At 36.6% G+C, this 16471-nt stretch overlaps 1 protein-coding gene across 8 annotated transcripts in view; it reads right to left on the bottom strand.

Annotated features, from left to right (window-relative positions):
- Nucleotides 1-16471, bottom strand: part of ACBD6 (acyl-CoA binding domain containing 6) — a 227982-nt gene that overhangs the window by 105798 nt on the left and 105713 nt on the right. For all 8 annotated transcript variants that reach the window (XR_002518610.2, XM_021929957.2, XM_021929959.2 and 5 more), the window contains exon 6: nt 15312-15401. Coding sequence is in view for 7 of the 8 variants with exons in the window: in XM_021929957.2 (XP_021785649.1) it covers nt 15312-15401 (90 nt within the window). In the remaining variant the exon portion in view is untranslated. The remainder of the gene's footprint in view (nt 1-15311; nt 15402-16471) is intronic.

Genomic DNA, 16471 nt, shown 5'->3' with positions numbered 1-16471 from the left:
TAGAAACCAAAAGCAAGCAGGAGTAACTATACTTACATAAGACAAAATGAACTTTAAGTCAAAACCAGTAAAAAGAGACAAAGAAGGTCATTATATAATAATAAAGGGATTAATTTAGAAACAGGTTACAATTCTAAACATATACCCAACACTGCAGCACCCAGATGTTATATCAAGCAAATATTAGATTTAAAGGGAGGGATAGACTCCAATAAAATAACAATTGGGGACTTTAATACACCATTCTCACCACTGGACAGAAATCATCTAGACAGAAAATCAACAAAGAAATATTGGATTTAAACTGCACATTAGACCAAAAGGACTTAAGAGACATTTACAAAACGTTTTATCCAACAGCTACAAAATATTCTTATCATCAACATGCAGAAAATTCTCCAGGATAGACCATATGTTAGGACACAAAACAAGTCTCAACAAATTTTAAAAAATCAAAATAATATCAAGTATCTTCTCAGTCCACAACGGAATAAAACTAGAAATCAATAACAATAGGAACTCTGGAAACTGTACAAATACATGGGAATTAGACAACATACTCCTGAATCACCACTGGGTCAAGGAAAAAAATGAGAAAATAAAAAAATGTATTGAACCAAATGAAAATCAAAACACAAGGTACCAAAACCTATGGGATACAGTAAAAACAGTGTTAAGAGGGAAGTTTATAGCAATATATACCTTCATCAAAAAAACAGAAATATTTCAAATGAACAATCTAACAATTCACCTCAAGGAACTAGAAAAACAAGAACAACCGGGTACAGGGACTCAGGCCTGTAATCCCAGCACTTTGGGAGGCTGAAGTGGGCAGATCACCTAAGGTCAGGAGTTTGAGACCAGCCTGGCCAACATGGTGAAACCCCGTCTCTATTAAAAAATACAAAAATTAGCCGGGCATGGTGGTGCACGCCTATAACCCCAGCTACTAGGGAGGCTGAGGCAGGAAAATAGCTCGAACCCAGGAGGCAGATGTTGCAGTGAGCTGAGATTGCGCCACTGCACTCCAGCCTGGGTGACAGAACAAGACTCCATCTCAAAAAAAAAAAAAAAAAAAAGAAAGAAAAGAAAAGGAGAAACAAGAACAAACCAAACTCCAAATTAGTATAAGAAATAATAAATCACAGCAGAACTAAACAAGAGAGACTAAAAACCAAATAAAAACCCAAATCCAAAGAATCAACAAAATGAAAAGTTGGTTTTCTGAAAAGATGAGCAGAACTTAATAAACCACTTGCTAGACTAACCAAGAAAAAAAGAGAGAAGACCCAAATAAACAAAATCAGAAATGAAAAAGGAGACACTGAAACTGATACCATACAAATACAAAGGATCATCAGAAACAATTATGAACAATTACACAATAAAAAAACCAGAAAACCTAAAGAAAATGGGAAACTTCCTGGAAAATACAAACTGCCAAGATTGGATCTGGAAAAAAATAAAACCTGAATAGACCAATAGTGAGTAATAAAATTGAATCAGTGATAAAAAGTCTCTCAACAAAGAAAAGTCCAGGACTGGATGGTTTCACCGCTGAATTCTACCAAACTTTCAAAGAACACCAGTTCTCCTCAAATTATGCCCCCCCCCAAAAAAAAACTAGACTAAAGAGGAAGGCATTCCCCCCAATTCATTCTACAAGGCCAGCATTACCTGATATCAAAATCAGATAAGGGTGCAACAAAAAAAGAAAACTATAGGCCAATATCCCTGATGAACATAAATGTAAAAATTCTCAACAAAATACTAACAAACCAAATCCAACAGTACAGAATATATCATGATCAAGCGGGACTTATCCCAGGGATGTAAGGATGGTCCAACATACACAAATTAATAAATGTGATACATCACATCAATATAATGAAGGACAAAAACCATATGACCATCTTAACAGACACAGAAAAAGCATGTGATAGAATTCAACATCTCCTCAAAAAACTCTCAACAAACTAGGCATAGAAGGAACATACCTCAACATATAAAAGCCATATGACAAATACACAGCTAACATCATACCAAATGGGGAAAAATCGGAAAGCCTTTCCCCCAAGAACTGGAACAAGCCAAGAATTCCCACTTTCACCACTCCTATTCAACATAGTACTGGAAGTGTTAGCAAGAGCAATTAGGCAAGAGAAAGAAATAAAAACCATCCGAACTGGAAAACTTGAAGTCAAACTGTCCTCCTTTGACAATAATATGATCTTATATCTAGAAAAACCTATAGGCTCCACCAAAAATCTCCTAGATCTAATAAACAAATTCAGTCAAGTTGCTGAATACAAAATCAACATATAAAAAATCAGTAGTGTTTCTGTACTTCAATAATGAACTAGCTGAGAAAGAAATCAAGAAGGCAACCCCATTTATAATAGCTATAAAAAAAAATACCCGGGAATAAATTTAACCAAGGAGGTGAAAGGTGTAGTTTTCCTCTATAAGGAAAACTACAAAACTGACGAAAGAAATTCACAAAAAAATAGAAAGACATCCCATGCTCATGAATTAGAAGAATATTGTTTAAATGACCCTACTGCCTAAAGTAATCTACAGATTCAATGCAACCCCTATCAAAATATTGACGTCATTTTTCACAGAAATAGAAAAAATAATTGTAAAATGTGTATGGAACCAGAAAAGAGCCCAAACAGCCAAAGCAATCCTGAGCAAAAAGAACAAAGCTGGAGGCATCACACTATCTGACTTCAAAATATATTATAATGCTATAGTAACCAAAAAAGCATGGTATTGGTATAAAAACAGACACACAGACCAGTGGAACAGAATAGGGAATCCAGAAGTAAATCTAGGTATTTAGAGTCAACTGATATTCAACAAAGATGCCAAGGATATACATTGAGGAAAGGCCATCCTTTTCAATAAATGGTGCTGGAAAAACTGGATATCCATATGCAGGGGAATAAACTGGATCCCCATCTCTCACCATATATAAAAATCAACTCAAGATGGATTAAATATTTAAATATAAGGCCTGAAACTACAAAACTACTAGATGAAAACACAGGGAACTTGGTCTAGACAATCGTTTTATGGCTAAGACTTTGAAAGCAGAGATTTAAAAAAAAATAGCTAAATGAGACTATATTAAACTACAAAGCTTCTGCACAGCAAACAATCAAAAGAGTAAAGAGTCAACCTGTAGAATGTGAGAAAATATCTGCAAATTATCTAACAAGGGACTAGTACCCAGAATATACAAAAAAAAATCATTCAATAGTTAAAAAATGATAATCCTATTAAATGAGCAAAGGGTGTGAATAGATATTTCTCAAAAGTAGACAAACAAATAGCTAACAGCTACATGAAAGAAATGCTTAACATCACTAATAATCAGGGAAATGTAAATCAAGACCACAAGATACCATCTTAACCCAGTTAGAATGGTTATTATTAAAAAGATTAAAAAATAACAGATGCTAGCAAGGATGCAGAGAAAAATTCTTACACATGGTTAGTGAGAACGTAAATTAGTACAGCCACTATGGGGCAATAGTATGAAGATTTCATAAAAAACTAAAAACAGAACTACCATACATTTCAGCAATGCCACTACTGGGTATTTATTGAAAGGAAAAGAAATAAGTGTATCAAAGGTACACCTGCACTTTGATGTTCACTGTAGCACTATTCACAATACCAAAGCTATGGAATCAACTGAAGTGTCCATCTACAGATGAATGGATAAAAAAAATGTGGTATGCATACACAATGGAATACTAGTCTGCTATGAAAAAGAATGAATCATGACATCTGCAGCAATGTGGATAGAACTGGAGGCCCTTATGTCAAGTGAAATAAGCCAGACACAGAAAGACAAATTTTACATGTTCTCATTCATATGTAGAAGCTAAAAAAGTTGATCTCATGAAGGTAGTGGGTAGAAGGACTGATACCAGAGGCTGGAAAAGGTGTGCTAGTGGGAGGTGGTGATGAAAAGAGGTTGATCAATAGGTATAAACATACAGTTAGATATAAGGTATAATGTTTTGTAGCAGAGTAGGGTTACTACAGTTAGCAACAATGTATTGTATATTTCAAAGCAGTTAGAAGAGAGAACCTAAAATGCTCCCAACACATAAAAATGATAAAAACTCCAGGTTACCCAAATACTCTGACTTGATCATTACACATTCTATGCATGCAGTAAAATACTTATAAATACAAAATCAGTCAGGAAAGAAAAAATAGAGAATACATATAAACACAAAAGAAGTCAGGAAAGAAAAAATAGAGAAACAGAGCAGATGGAACAAACAGAAAACAAATAGCAAGGTGGTAACTTAAACGCAACTACACAAGTAATTACATTAAACATAAATAATCAAACACTGCAATTAAAAGACAAAGATTATCATACTAAAGACCAAAACCCAACTACAGACTGTTTATAAGAGACATGCCTTAAATATGAAGATACAGTGTTATGAACTAAAATGTGCTCCCCCACACCCAATTCCTATGTTGAAGCCCTAACCCTCAATATGACTAAATTTAGAAACAGGGCCTTTAAAGAGCTAATTAGGGTTAAATTAGGTTATAAAGGTGTGGCCTTAATGTGAAAGGGCTGGTGCCCTTACAAGAGAGAGAGACACTAGAGATCTCTCCAAATATGAGCACAGAGGAAAGGCCCGTGAGGACACAGCAAGAAGGTGGCTATCTACAAGCCAAGTTGAGAGGCCTCACCAGAAATCAACCCTGTTGGCATCTTTATCTTTGATTTAGAACCTCCAGAACTGTGGGAAAATAAATATCTGTTGTTTATGCTATTCAGTCTGTGTATTTTGTAATAGCGGACCAAGAAGACTAACACACATATGGTACAAGTAAAAGGATAGAAAAGGCCGGGCGCAATGTCTCACGCCCGTAATCCCAGCACTTTGGGAGGCTGAGGCGGGTGGACCACTTGATGTCAGAAGTTCGAGGCCAGGCCAGGCTGGCTAACACAGTGAAACCCCATCTCTACTAAAAATACAAAAATTAGCCGAGTGTGGCTCCAGCTACTCCGGAGGCTGAGGCTGGAGAACTGCTTGAAACCAGGAGGCAGAGGTTGCAGTGAGCCAAGATTGCGCCACTGTACTCTAGCCTGGGCGACAGAGCTAGACACTGTCTCACAAAAATAAATAAACAAACAAATAAATGCATTCAGTGGCTAAGCTATGAGATAGGTTAGGTGTATTAAGTGCATTTTCAACTTAAGATATTTTCAACTTATGATGGTTTTATCAGGATGTAAGCCCATCATAAATTGAGGAGCATCTGCAATGTACTTTTTCCTTCTGCTTTCAATGTTGTTGTTGTTTTTTCTCATTAATCTCCCAAAGCTTGATTTTAATGTGTCTTGCTGTGAATTTTTTCAGGTATATCTGTCTATGGTTCTCTCAGCTTCTTAAATCTATAGGTTTACGCCTTTTATCAAATTTGGGAAGTTTTCAGCCAGTAACTCTTTGAATATTTTTTGTAGTTCCACACTCTTTCTCCTCTCCTTCTAGCACTCTGATGACAAAAAAAGTTAGATCTTTTACAATTGTCCCACAGTCCTGGAGGCTCTGTTAATTTCTTTTTCATCCACTTCTCTCTGATGTTCAAATTATATACTTTGCTTAAAGTTCACTGATCTTTTTATCATTTCCATCTAGTAGTGAGTGCATCCAGTGAATTTTTATTTCAGCTATTATATTTTCAATTCTATAATTTCCATTTATTTCCTTTTTAGATCTCCTATTCCTTTGCTGAGATTTTCTGGGTTTTTTTCCATCTGTTTCAAGAATGTTTGTAACTACTCATTGAAACATTTTTATGATGACTGTTCTAAAACCTTTGTCAGATAATGTCAACATCTCACTGTTTGGTATATGTTGACCTCCTTTTACCATTCGAGTTGTGATTTTCCAGGTTCTTGGTATGATGACTAATTTTCAATTTTGAGTATGTGAATCTGTATTCTATTTAAATCTTCTAGTTTAGCAGGCAGTTTCTCTATTTGGGTTTCTTGTGCAGGTCCTGATCTACTTTTAGGAGTTGTAGTTCCAACAATAATTTCATTTTCAGAGCCCTTACAATACTATTTGGGTCTGCCTTGATTGTGTGCTACCTAGAGGTCAATGTGAAAATGTAGGCACTATTCCACACTGTAGTTCAGTTCTCAACCCTTCTGTCATGTTAATTTTGGTCAGTATAATGTATGAGTCACTCTGGGATCTTTACAGAACTCTACATACAAGCTTAAAGCATCTTTCTCCAGCTCCCTTCTCTCTAAAATTCTCCCTCACACCATCACTCCCTATTTGGGAAGGGGAGAAGTACTACCTTATTATTGCCTGTAATTCCAGGGTGGGAGGTGATGGATATCCAAGCTTGGTCTCCACTGACACCACACTTATGACAGAAGGGGAGTATCACCTGCTACCTCTGGGCAGGATATGAAAGTCTAGGCTTCCCATTTGGCCTCTTCTGGCACCACCCTGGTGAGGAAAGGAAATCACTCCCTGCTACCACTGGGCAGGAACTGAAAGCCCAAGGTTCTTATTCAGCATCTGTTGATAACACCTTGATGGAGAAGAGAAGCACTGCTTGCTACCACGAGCCAGGGATGTCTAGGCTTCCCTTTCAGCCTCCAAGCAAGAGGGTGGCATATTCTTCCTCCATGTATTTGGCTGGGGTAGGATGGGTATTGTTGAAGAGTTCTGTTCTGTTAGATTGCCCCTTTTCCTGTCCTTTGGCAAGAGACAACAGGCTTCTCTTCTCTGCACCTGTTGGTATTTCTGGGTTATGGGCTTCTCCAGAGAACACTTCAGCTTATAAAGAAACAAAAAGAAAACCCAGAGAAATCACCACAGTGTCATTTCTCAATTCTTGAGGTCCCTAGTCAGTCAGCTCTCTTCTTTTTTTTTTTTTTTTTTTTTTTTTGCGACGGAGTCTCACTCTGTAGCCCAGGCTGGAGTGCAGTGGCCAGATCTCAGCTCACTGCAAGCTCCGCCTCCCGGGTTCACGCCATTCTCCTGCCTCAGCCTCCCGAGTAGCTGGGACTACAGGCGCCCGCCACCTCGCCCGGCTAGTTTTTTGTATTTTTTAGTAGAGACGGGGTTTCACCGTGTTAGCCAGGATGGTCTCGATCTCCTGACCTCGTGATCCGCCCGTCTCGGCCTCCCAAAGTGCTAGGATTACAGGCTTGAGCCACCACGCCCGGCCAGCTCTCTTCTTCTAACCCTTTAGTCTTCTTACGTTTATTTGCTGTATATGTCCAGCGTTTTAAATCTGAACTGAATAGGAAGAATAGGGATAAATAAGTCTTATCTGGAACTGAAGACCCCTTATCTAAGCATTAAAGAATAGTTAATACTAACCTTAAATGCACTCTTTCAGAGAATAAAGGAGTATTTCCCATCTGGTTTTATGCAGCTAATATAACTATCTCTATTTGCAAATGACACAATATTGTATATAAAAATTATAAGGAATCCACTAATAAACTGTCAGAACTAATAGAAGTATTCAGAAAGAATGCAGGATACAGATCAATAAACACAGACTTTTTTTTTTTTTTTAAATTTCTGTAGCAACACAGTGTCACTATGTTGCCCAGGCTGGTCTCAAACTCCTGGCCTCAAGTCATCCTCCTGCCTTGGCCTTCCAAAGTGCTGAGATTACAGGTGTGACCCATAATGCCTGGCCAAAAATTTATTGTATTTCTATACCTTAAGAATGAACAAGCGGCCGGGCGCGGTGGCTCAAGCCTGCAATCCCAGCACTTTGGGGGGCTGAGACAGGCGGATCACGAGGTCAGGAGATCGAGACCATCCTGGCTAACACGGTGAAACCCCGTCTCTACTAAAAAAATACAAAAAACTAGCCGGGTGAGGTGGCAGGCGCCTGTAGTCCCAGCTACTCGGGAGGCTGAGGCAGGAGAATGGCATAAACCCGGGAGGCGGAGCTTGCAGTGAGCTGAGATCCGGCCACTGTACCTCCAGCCTGGGCGTGAAGGCGAGACTCCGTCTCAAAAAAGAATGAACAATCAGAAAAATGAAAACAATTCCATCCTATAACATTAAAACATAAAATACTTAACCGTAGAAATTTAACAAAAATTAAGACTTAGAAACTATAAAACATCACTATGAAAGAAATTAAATGGAACCCTAAATAAATGCACATCATGTATTCATGGACTTAATATTTTAAGATGGTACTACTCCCCCCAAGCTGATCTATAGATTCAATGCAATTCTTATTAAAATCTTCCTGCAAAAGATTTTTTTGCAAAATAGACAAACTGATCCGAAAATTCACATGGAAATTCAGGGCCTAGAATAGCCAAAACAACCTTGAAAAAGGTGGAAGAGAATCAACTTTCAATTTCAAAACTTGCAAGGCATAGTAATCAAGACTGTGGTATGGCAACATGAGGAAAGACATATTATTGATCAATGGAATAAAACTAAGAATCTAGAAATAAACCTTCATATTTATAAACAAATTTATTTTTTTGACAAAGAGTGCTACAATGACTTCATGGGGAAAGAACAGTCTTTTCAATAACAGTGAGTGAAAACCTTGGATATCCATATGTAAAAGAATGAGTTTGTGGCTCCAAAAGCCTGTAATCAGCACTTTGGGAGGCCGAGATGGGGCGGATAAAGTCAGGAGAATCCAGAGACCATCCTGCTTGAACACAGTGAAACCAAATCTCTAAAATACAAAAGCCAGGCCGAGATGGTGAGAGCCTGAATCCTTCTCGGGAGGGGCTGAGGCGAGAATGGCGTGAACCGGGGAATGGGCTTTGCAGTGAGCCTGAGATCCAGCCCGCCAATAGAGCTTCCTGACGAGACTCCGTCTCAAAAAAAAGAAAAAAAAAAAAGAATAAGAGTTAGACTACTTCACACTCTACCCAATTAACTCAAAATAATCAAAGACTTCAATGTAAGAGATAATACTATAAAATTCTTAGAAGAAAAAGGCTTAATCATCATGATCTTTGATTAGACAATGATTTCTTAAAACCACAAAAAAAACCCCAAAATAAATAAGACCATAAAAATTTAAAACTCTTATGCTTTAAAGGACACTTTCGAGCAAGTAAAAAGATAATTCAATGAACTGAAGAAAGTATCTGCAAATCATACATCTGAAAAGGGACTTGTATCCAAAACATGTAACTCTTATAACTCAATAATAAAGAGACAAATAACACCATTTTTTAAATGAGCATAAAATCTGAATAGAAATTTCCACAATGAACATACACAAATGACCAATGAGTACATGAAAAGATCCTCAACACCATTAACCATCAAGGAAATGAAAATCAAAACCACAGTGAGATGCTTCTTCCCATACCTTAGGATAGCATAATCAAAAAGACAGATGATAACAAGTATTGGCAAGAATGTGGACAAACTAGAACTCTCATACATTGCTGCTAAGAATATAAAATGGTGCAGCCTCTTTGAAAAACAACAGGCAGTTCCTCAAAAGGTTAAACAGAGTTATGCTATGACCCAGCAATTCTACTCCTAGGTATATACCTAAGAGGAATGAAAATACACGTGTATATGTCCACATTCAAGAAAGCTCACAGCTCCTTTATTCATAATAGCCAAACACTGAAGGAAAAAAAAGACATCTAAATGTCCACCAACAGGAGAACAGATAAAATTGTGGTATATACGTACAATGAAATGTTATACAGCAATAAGGGAACAATTGATACATATAACATGGATGACTCTCACAAATGTTATATTGAACATAATAAGCTTAATCCAAAAGTATATATACTTTATTATTCCAAATATTTGAATTTTAAGAAGAGTCAGAACTAATCAGGGGTCACAGAAGTTCAGAATAATAGTCACCTCAGGGTGGAAGTGAAGGATGGATATTGACAGGAAGTAACTTTAGGGAACAAATTTTCTAGGGATCCCAGGAATGTTCTAATTTGAAATAGGTGGTAGTTACACAAGGGTATGTGTATGTGTATAGATGTGTGTGTGTGTGTATGTATGTAAAACGTATTGCACCATATCCTTAAGATTTGTGTACATTTACCTCACTGAATTTATTTGACTTAATTTTAATTAATGAAGAAAAATACTTTATGTACATTATACTAAATACCTTTAAAATATATACCTGTAAGTAGAAAAAAATAAAGATGAAAATGAAATATATTCAAATTTTACAGTGAAGAGGTTAAGAGCTTGGGCTTTGGAGTTAGAATATTCGAATCTAGGCTTTGGCCTTCACTAGCTCTGTAACTTCTTTAAGCTCCTGTTTCTTCACTGTAAAATGTAGAGCATAATATATGCACATTATGGGATTGATGCAATGACTAAAAGAGACAATACACATAAAATTCTTGACACACAGTAAACACTAAATACTTGTTATATCCTACCCCCCCCCACTGCACACAGATACGCACTATGTAATGGGATTACAGATGGTTTTATTTATTGCTTTATACTTTTCTCATGTTTTTGAAATCTTTTTTAAGACACAGATAGGCACAAGGTATTCACTGAGAGGGCACAGGGTAGTCTCTAAACTGTAAGCTTATATAATGTATATGTCATAAAACCTTTATACATTTCTGTACCACTTGAACAAAATGTTTTCCTTTTAAACTGCATAACACCAGTACACAGTACTGACACATACACCACAGATGCTCCTACTCCTCCTACCAATAAATGTTCAGCATTCACATACCTTTTAATGTGCTTTGGGGGTAGTTTTAATCTTTCTTCAGGGCTTGAAAAATCAAAGTTACTCAAGAAGTCAGAGAAGGGTGTGTGTGTGTGTGTGCATGCGCACACACACGTGCATGTAAGCCATATCCTAATCCCATATGTGGTATGAACCTAAGTTCCAGAGTGGAACTAAAAATCAGTACCAAGCAGTGGAAGAGACAAAACTGTATCCATAATACTGTCAGATAACAAACGAAATCTATACAGCATCTTCCTTAGAAATAAAATTTCAAGTTTCAATTCCATCACAGTCACACAAAATAGAAGCTGCAGTACAAAAAAAAAAAAAGAATGTATGAGACAGACTGAAGGGTAAAAAATGACAGGAAAACACAGAGTAGACTTTGACATATCTCTAATTACTGCTTCGTTTCAGACTAATGGTAAAAATTAGTCTTCAGATAGTTGATAACATCAGACTGTCTGTGCTGAGTTAGTACTAAGATCTGTGGCCAAGCAAATACTTCTAATAAAATTGATTTTCCTTTTTGGCAACCAATAGGCCAGTCAATAATAATGTTGTTTGAGAAATATTGAGTCATGAGGGAGATGAACCTTTCCTTCCATTTATTATGTTTGTATTGTCTATATTTGAAAAGAGTTTTCAATAACGAAACCAAAGAAGATATTACAAGGGAAAGAGCTATTCTGAGAGCTAACCTCCAGAAGCCCTCTGACTTCGAAGCATGTTAGCAACTCAAACTGGAAAAGCCAAAGCATCCCATTAACTAAAGTTAGATTGTATAGATTATGACTGTCAAAAGAGAATCAAAGCTGGCGGCTATACACAATGGTCATGTGAATACAAAGGAAAACATTGTGCCAGGCATATAATACTAACAGATCCATCCTAAAAACCTACATCGAACTTTTACTTTGCATTAAAGCTTGGTGTTTAGTAAAGAATGTTCTATAAAGCCACTTATAGCTTTTGGATTGTCTGTCTCACACTACCCAAACAAACAGAACATAAGAAATCTGCAAGGCAAAAACCTAAGGCAATGCCTAACTTGGGGAAATTTCCATATACAATATCTCCAAACAATGTGTTTGGTTAAAAAAATTGTTTTGTTGTTTTTTAGAGATAGGGTCTTGTGCTCTGTCACCTAGGATGGAATGCAGTGGTGCAATCATAGTTCACTGTAGCCTCAAACTCCTGGGCTCAAGTGATCCTCCCACCTCAGCCTCCAGAGTAGTTAGGACTACAGGCACCCACCACTACATCCAATTTTTTAAAAAAAATTTTGTGGAGATGGGGTCTCACTATGTTGCCCAGGCTAGTCTCAAACTCCTGGTCTCAAGTGATCCTCCTGACTCAGCCCCCTAAAGTGCTAGGATTACAGGCATGAGCCATCGCATCTGGCCAGTTCTTCTTGTTTGTTGTTTTAACTTAGTGGTAATAGTGGTAGGGAAAGTTGGGCATTGAAAAAATGATTTTGAAATTTACACAGAAAAATAAATAAGCAAAAATAGTAGAAAGTATTTTGAATGAGTAGTGAAAGAATTTGCCCAACCAGATTTAAAAATATATTTTGAAGCTATAATACTTAAAACAGTGTAGCACGAACACATGAACAGAAAACCAGAGCAATGGAATGGAAGAACAAGCCCCCAAGATAGACTGAAATACATAAAAGAATTGAGACTATGATAAGACAGTTCAAATTGCTATAGAAAAGATACCAATGATTCAATAAACATTACTGGAACTTGCTAGTCATTTGGACAAAAATAAAGTTGGCACCATTTGGACAAAAGTAAAATTCCTATTACATACATAGGATACGTGTATCAATTCTAGATGAGTTGAAAAAACCATGAAATAATAAAAATACCAGAAGAAAATGTGGGGGAAATTTTTAACAATTATAACACAAAGAAACTGATTTTCCTTACTATATAAAAAGTTCCTGTAAGGAGAAAAATACCATCAACACAATGGGAAACTGAGGAAAAGCTATATTAAAAATATGATATACCATTCATCAAACAGGCAGAGAACAAAAAGTGTTATGATGAACTATTTGGCAGGGCTGGAGAAATAGGAATTCTCTCACACATTGCTGATCGAAGTATAAATTGTTACAGTCCCTTTATATGGTACTAGTTAACTAAATTATGACACATTCTCCTGGGAACTTGTTGGATGATGGTGCCAATTACGGTGAGTGGCGGGCAGGGAAGGGTGGGCTGTTGAGGGATGCTGGTGTTTAGTGTTAGATATTGTGCGTTTGAAGTGTCTGAGGGACATCAAAGAAGAGATATGTGTGTCTGGAGCTACTGGTGAGATCTGGGTTGGTCATAAACATTTATTCTACTTTCTCTGTGAAATAGGAGGTATTCTGAAGATAAAGACCAGAAGACTAGGTAGTCAAATTTAATGATGATATTACCATGGTTTATGGTAACAACAGTGTTGTGTGATTTTTTTTATTTTTATTTTTAGCTTTTTCCAGAACCTAAGCGTAAAAAGACGTGATGCCTATGTTACCACTTCTATTGAACCTAGTACTGGAAGGCCCAGCTGGAGCAATTAGGCAAGGAAATGAAATAAAAGGCACCCACATCAGTCATTAGGATGTCTATTGTCAAAAACACAGAAAATAACAAGTGTGGGCAAGGATGTGGAGAAATTCGAATGTATTACTATGTATTACTGGCGGAAATGTGAAATGGTGCAGCTACTGTGGGAAATATTATGGCAATTCCTCAAAAAATTAAACGTAGAATTATCATACGATCCAGCAATTCTATTTCTAGGGTATATACTCAAAAGAAGTGAAAGTAGGGACTTGAACAGACATTTGTACATCCATGTTCACAGTATCGTTATTCATAATCGCCAAAAGGTAAAAGCAAACCAACTGCCCATAGATATGGGAATAAACAAAGTACTGTAAATACATACAAATAACATTCGGCTTTAAAAGGGAAGGAAATTTTGACACATGCAACCACATGGATGAACCTTGATCATGTTATGCTGAGTGAAATAAGCCAGTCAAAAAGGGACAAATTTTGTATGATTCCACTTATATGAGGTACCTAGAGCAGTCAAATTCACAGAAATAGAAAGTAGAATGGTAGTTGCCAGGGGCTGAGAAAAGGGAGGAATAGGAAATTAGTGTTTAATGGTTAGAGTTTCAGTTGCGGGGGATGAAAAAGTTCTGGAGATGGGTGGTGGCGATGGGCGCACACAATATAAACGTATTTAGTGCCACATTAACTATCCACTTAAAATGGTTAAAATGGTAAATTTTATGAGTATTTTACCACAATAAAAAGGAGAAAGAAAACCAAAATCTTAGGTTCTATGACCTTGGATTTGGCAATGGTTTCTAAAGTATGACACCATAAACAAAAGGAAAAAAGAGAAAACAAATAATAAATTAATTTCATCAAAATTTACAACCTGTGCATCGAAAGGCACTATCAAGAAAATAAAGAGAAAACCCACAAAAAGGGAGAAGATACTTGCAAATCATGTATCTGATAAGGGTCTAGTATCCAGAATATATAAAAAAACTCCTACAACTCAACAACAAAAAGACAAACAAATCACTTTAAAGTGGGCAAAGACTTAGACATTTCTCCAAAAAATATATGCAAATAGTCAACAAGCATGTGAAAAGATACTCCATATCATTAGTCATTAGGGAAATGCAAATCAAAATTATACCATGATGAGACATCATTTCATACCCGCTAAGACAGTTATTTTTTAAAAAGCGAAAATAACAAGTATTGGAGAGGATGTGGTGAAACTGGAAGCATCATACATAGCTGCTGGGCATGAAAAATGGTGTAGCTCCTATGAAAAACAGTTTGTCAGTTGCTCAAATGAAAAATGGTGTAGCTCCTATGAAAAACAGTTTGTCAGTTGCTCAAAAAGTTAACATCAAATTACTTTATAACCCAGTAATTCCACTCCTATGTCTACAACCAAAAGAACTGACAACAGGTATTCAAACAAAAACACAAGTACACAAATGTTCACGGTAGCATTATTCACAACTGCCAAAGAAACAACCCAAACTGCCCATCAATCCATCAATTGATTAATGGATAAATACGTGGGATATTCAAAAAATACAGCCGTAAAAAGGAATGAGGTATTGTTACATGTCACCATATAACAATATAGATACACCTTTAAAACATTATGCTAAGTAAAAGAAGTCAAACACAACCATAATTGTTATTATTCCATTTATATAAAATATCCAGAATAGGCAAATCTATAGAAACAGAAAGCAGATTAGTGGTTGCCAAGGTCTGGGGCAAAGGGAGAAATAAAAAAAATTTAAAGTGACTGCTTAGTGGGAACAGGGTTTTCTTCTGCAGTGACAACAGTATTACGGAACTATATAATAGCAATGATTACACAACATTGTGAAATGTACTAAACGCCACTGAATTGCACATTTCAAAAGAGTTTATCTGGTAAATTTTATGTTATGTGAATTATACTTCAATTTAAAAAATAAAAGCTCTTCTTTATTTTGTCACTCTTACCTGACAGTTAATGTCAGCTCTATGTTGCAGCAAGACTGTGACTAGTTCCTTATGTCCTCGATCACAGGCCCAGTGAAGTAGAGCCCGACCCTAAAACACAGAATAAGATAAATGAATTTGTTATCTCAGTGGTGGGGCCATGTAAAAGATATAATGTTTTAGGAAAGACAAGGAAATATGTAAAAGTATGGGTTAATTATTCTAAGAATGATTGATATAAAAATGCACCACAGGAAAAGCAATAAACAATCAATGGGGCAGGGCACGGTGGCTCCTGCCTGTAATCCCAGCACTTTGAAAGGCCAAGGCGGGTGGATCACTTGAGGTCAAGAGTTCAAGACCAGCCTGGCCAATATGGTGAAACCCTGTCTCTGCTAAAAATACAAAAATTAGCTGGGCATGGTAATGGGTGCTTGTAATCCTAGCTACCTGGGACACTGAGGCAGGAGAATTGCTTGAACTCGGGAGGCGGAGGTTGCAGTGGGCTAAGATCGTACCACTGCACTCCAGCCTGGGTGACAAAGCAAAACTCCATCTCAAAAACAACAACAACAACGAAAACAATCAATGCGAAGCCCCAATATCTACTTCTGGATCTGTACTAGCCCAATGCCTGCTTTCAGCTCAACCAGTTCACTTACAGAGTGGCGATGATAGTAATAACAACAATAATATCAATAATACCTGCTAAATGAACTATAAGAAAATGCTTTGTAAACTGTACTTTATAAATTCCAGTTTTCTAAAATATTATGTCCAATGAATTCATAAAAATAAAAAAGCAAGAACTTAAACCTTGGTAGAAATCATAATCCAAATGTACTACATCTAAATTTCCTCAAGTTTATTCCTTAAAAAGATTAAACCAGTTTGAAAATAAGCATTTCTCCTTACTATTGCAAGTTTACACTCTGAAATACCTCAAAAACACTAGTACAATCTATTAGTGTCTATCATCAAACAGCTGACTGTGAAAGCCACTTGTAAAAGAGAATGGATGATTAACTATTAGGAGACAAATACTAAATACGAAATATTAATTTTAACATTTGTCTACCAAAGACTCACAGTTACTATTACATGTGTTATTTCTATTCTCTACTGCTAAATCTTGTTTTAGTTAATGAAAAAAAGCCTACTTGGTTCAAAAGAATAAACAA

Source organism: Papio anubis, chromosome 1, assembly GCF_008728515.1.
Source record: "Papio anubis isolate 15944 chromosome 1, Panubis1.0, whole genome shotgun sequence".
NCBI classification, from domain to species: domain Eukaryota; kingdom Metazoa; phylum Chordata; class Mammalia; order Primates; family Cercopithecidae; genus Papio; species Papio anubis.
Note: the sequence above shows the minus strand (reverse complement) of the source record. Positions and strands in the feature narration are given on the sequence as shown.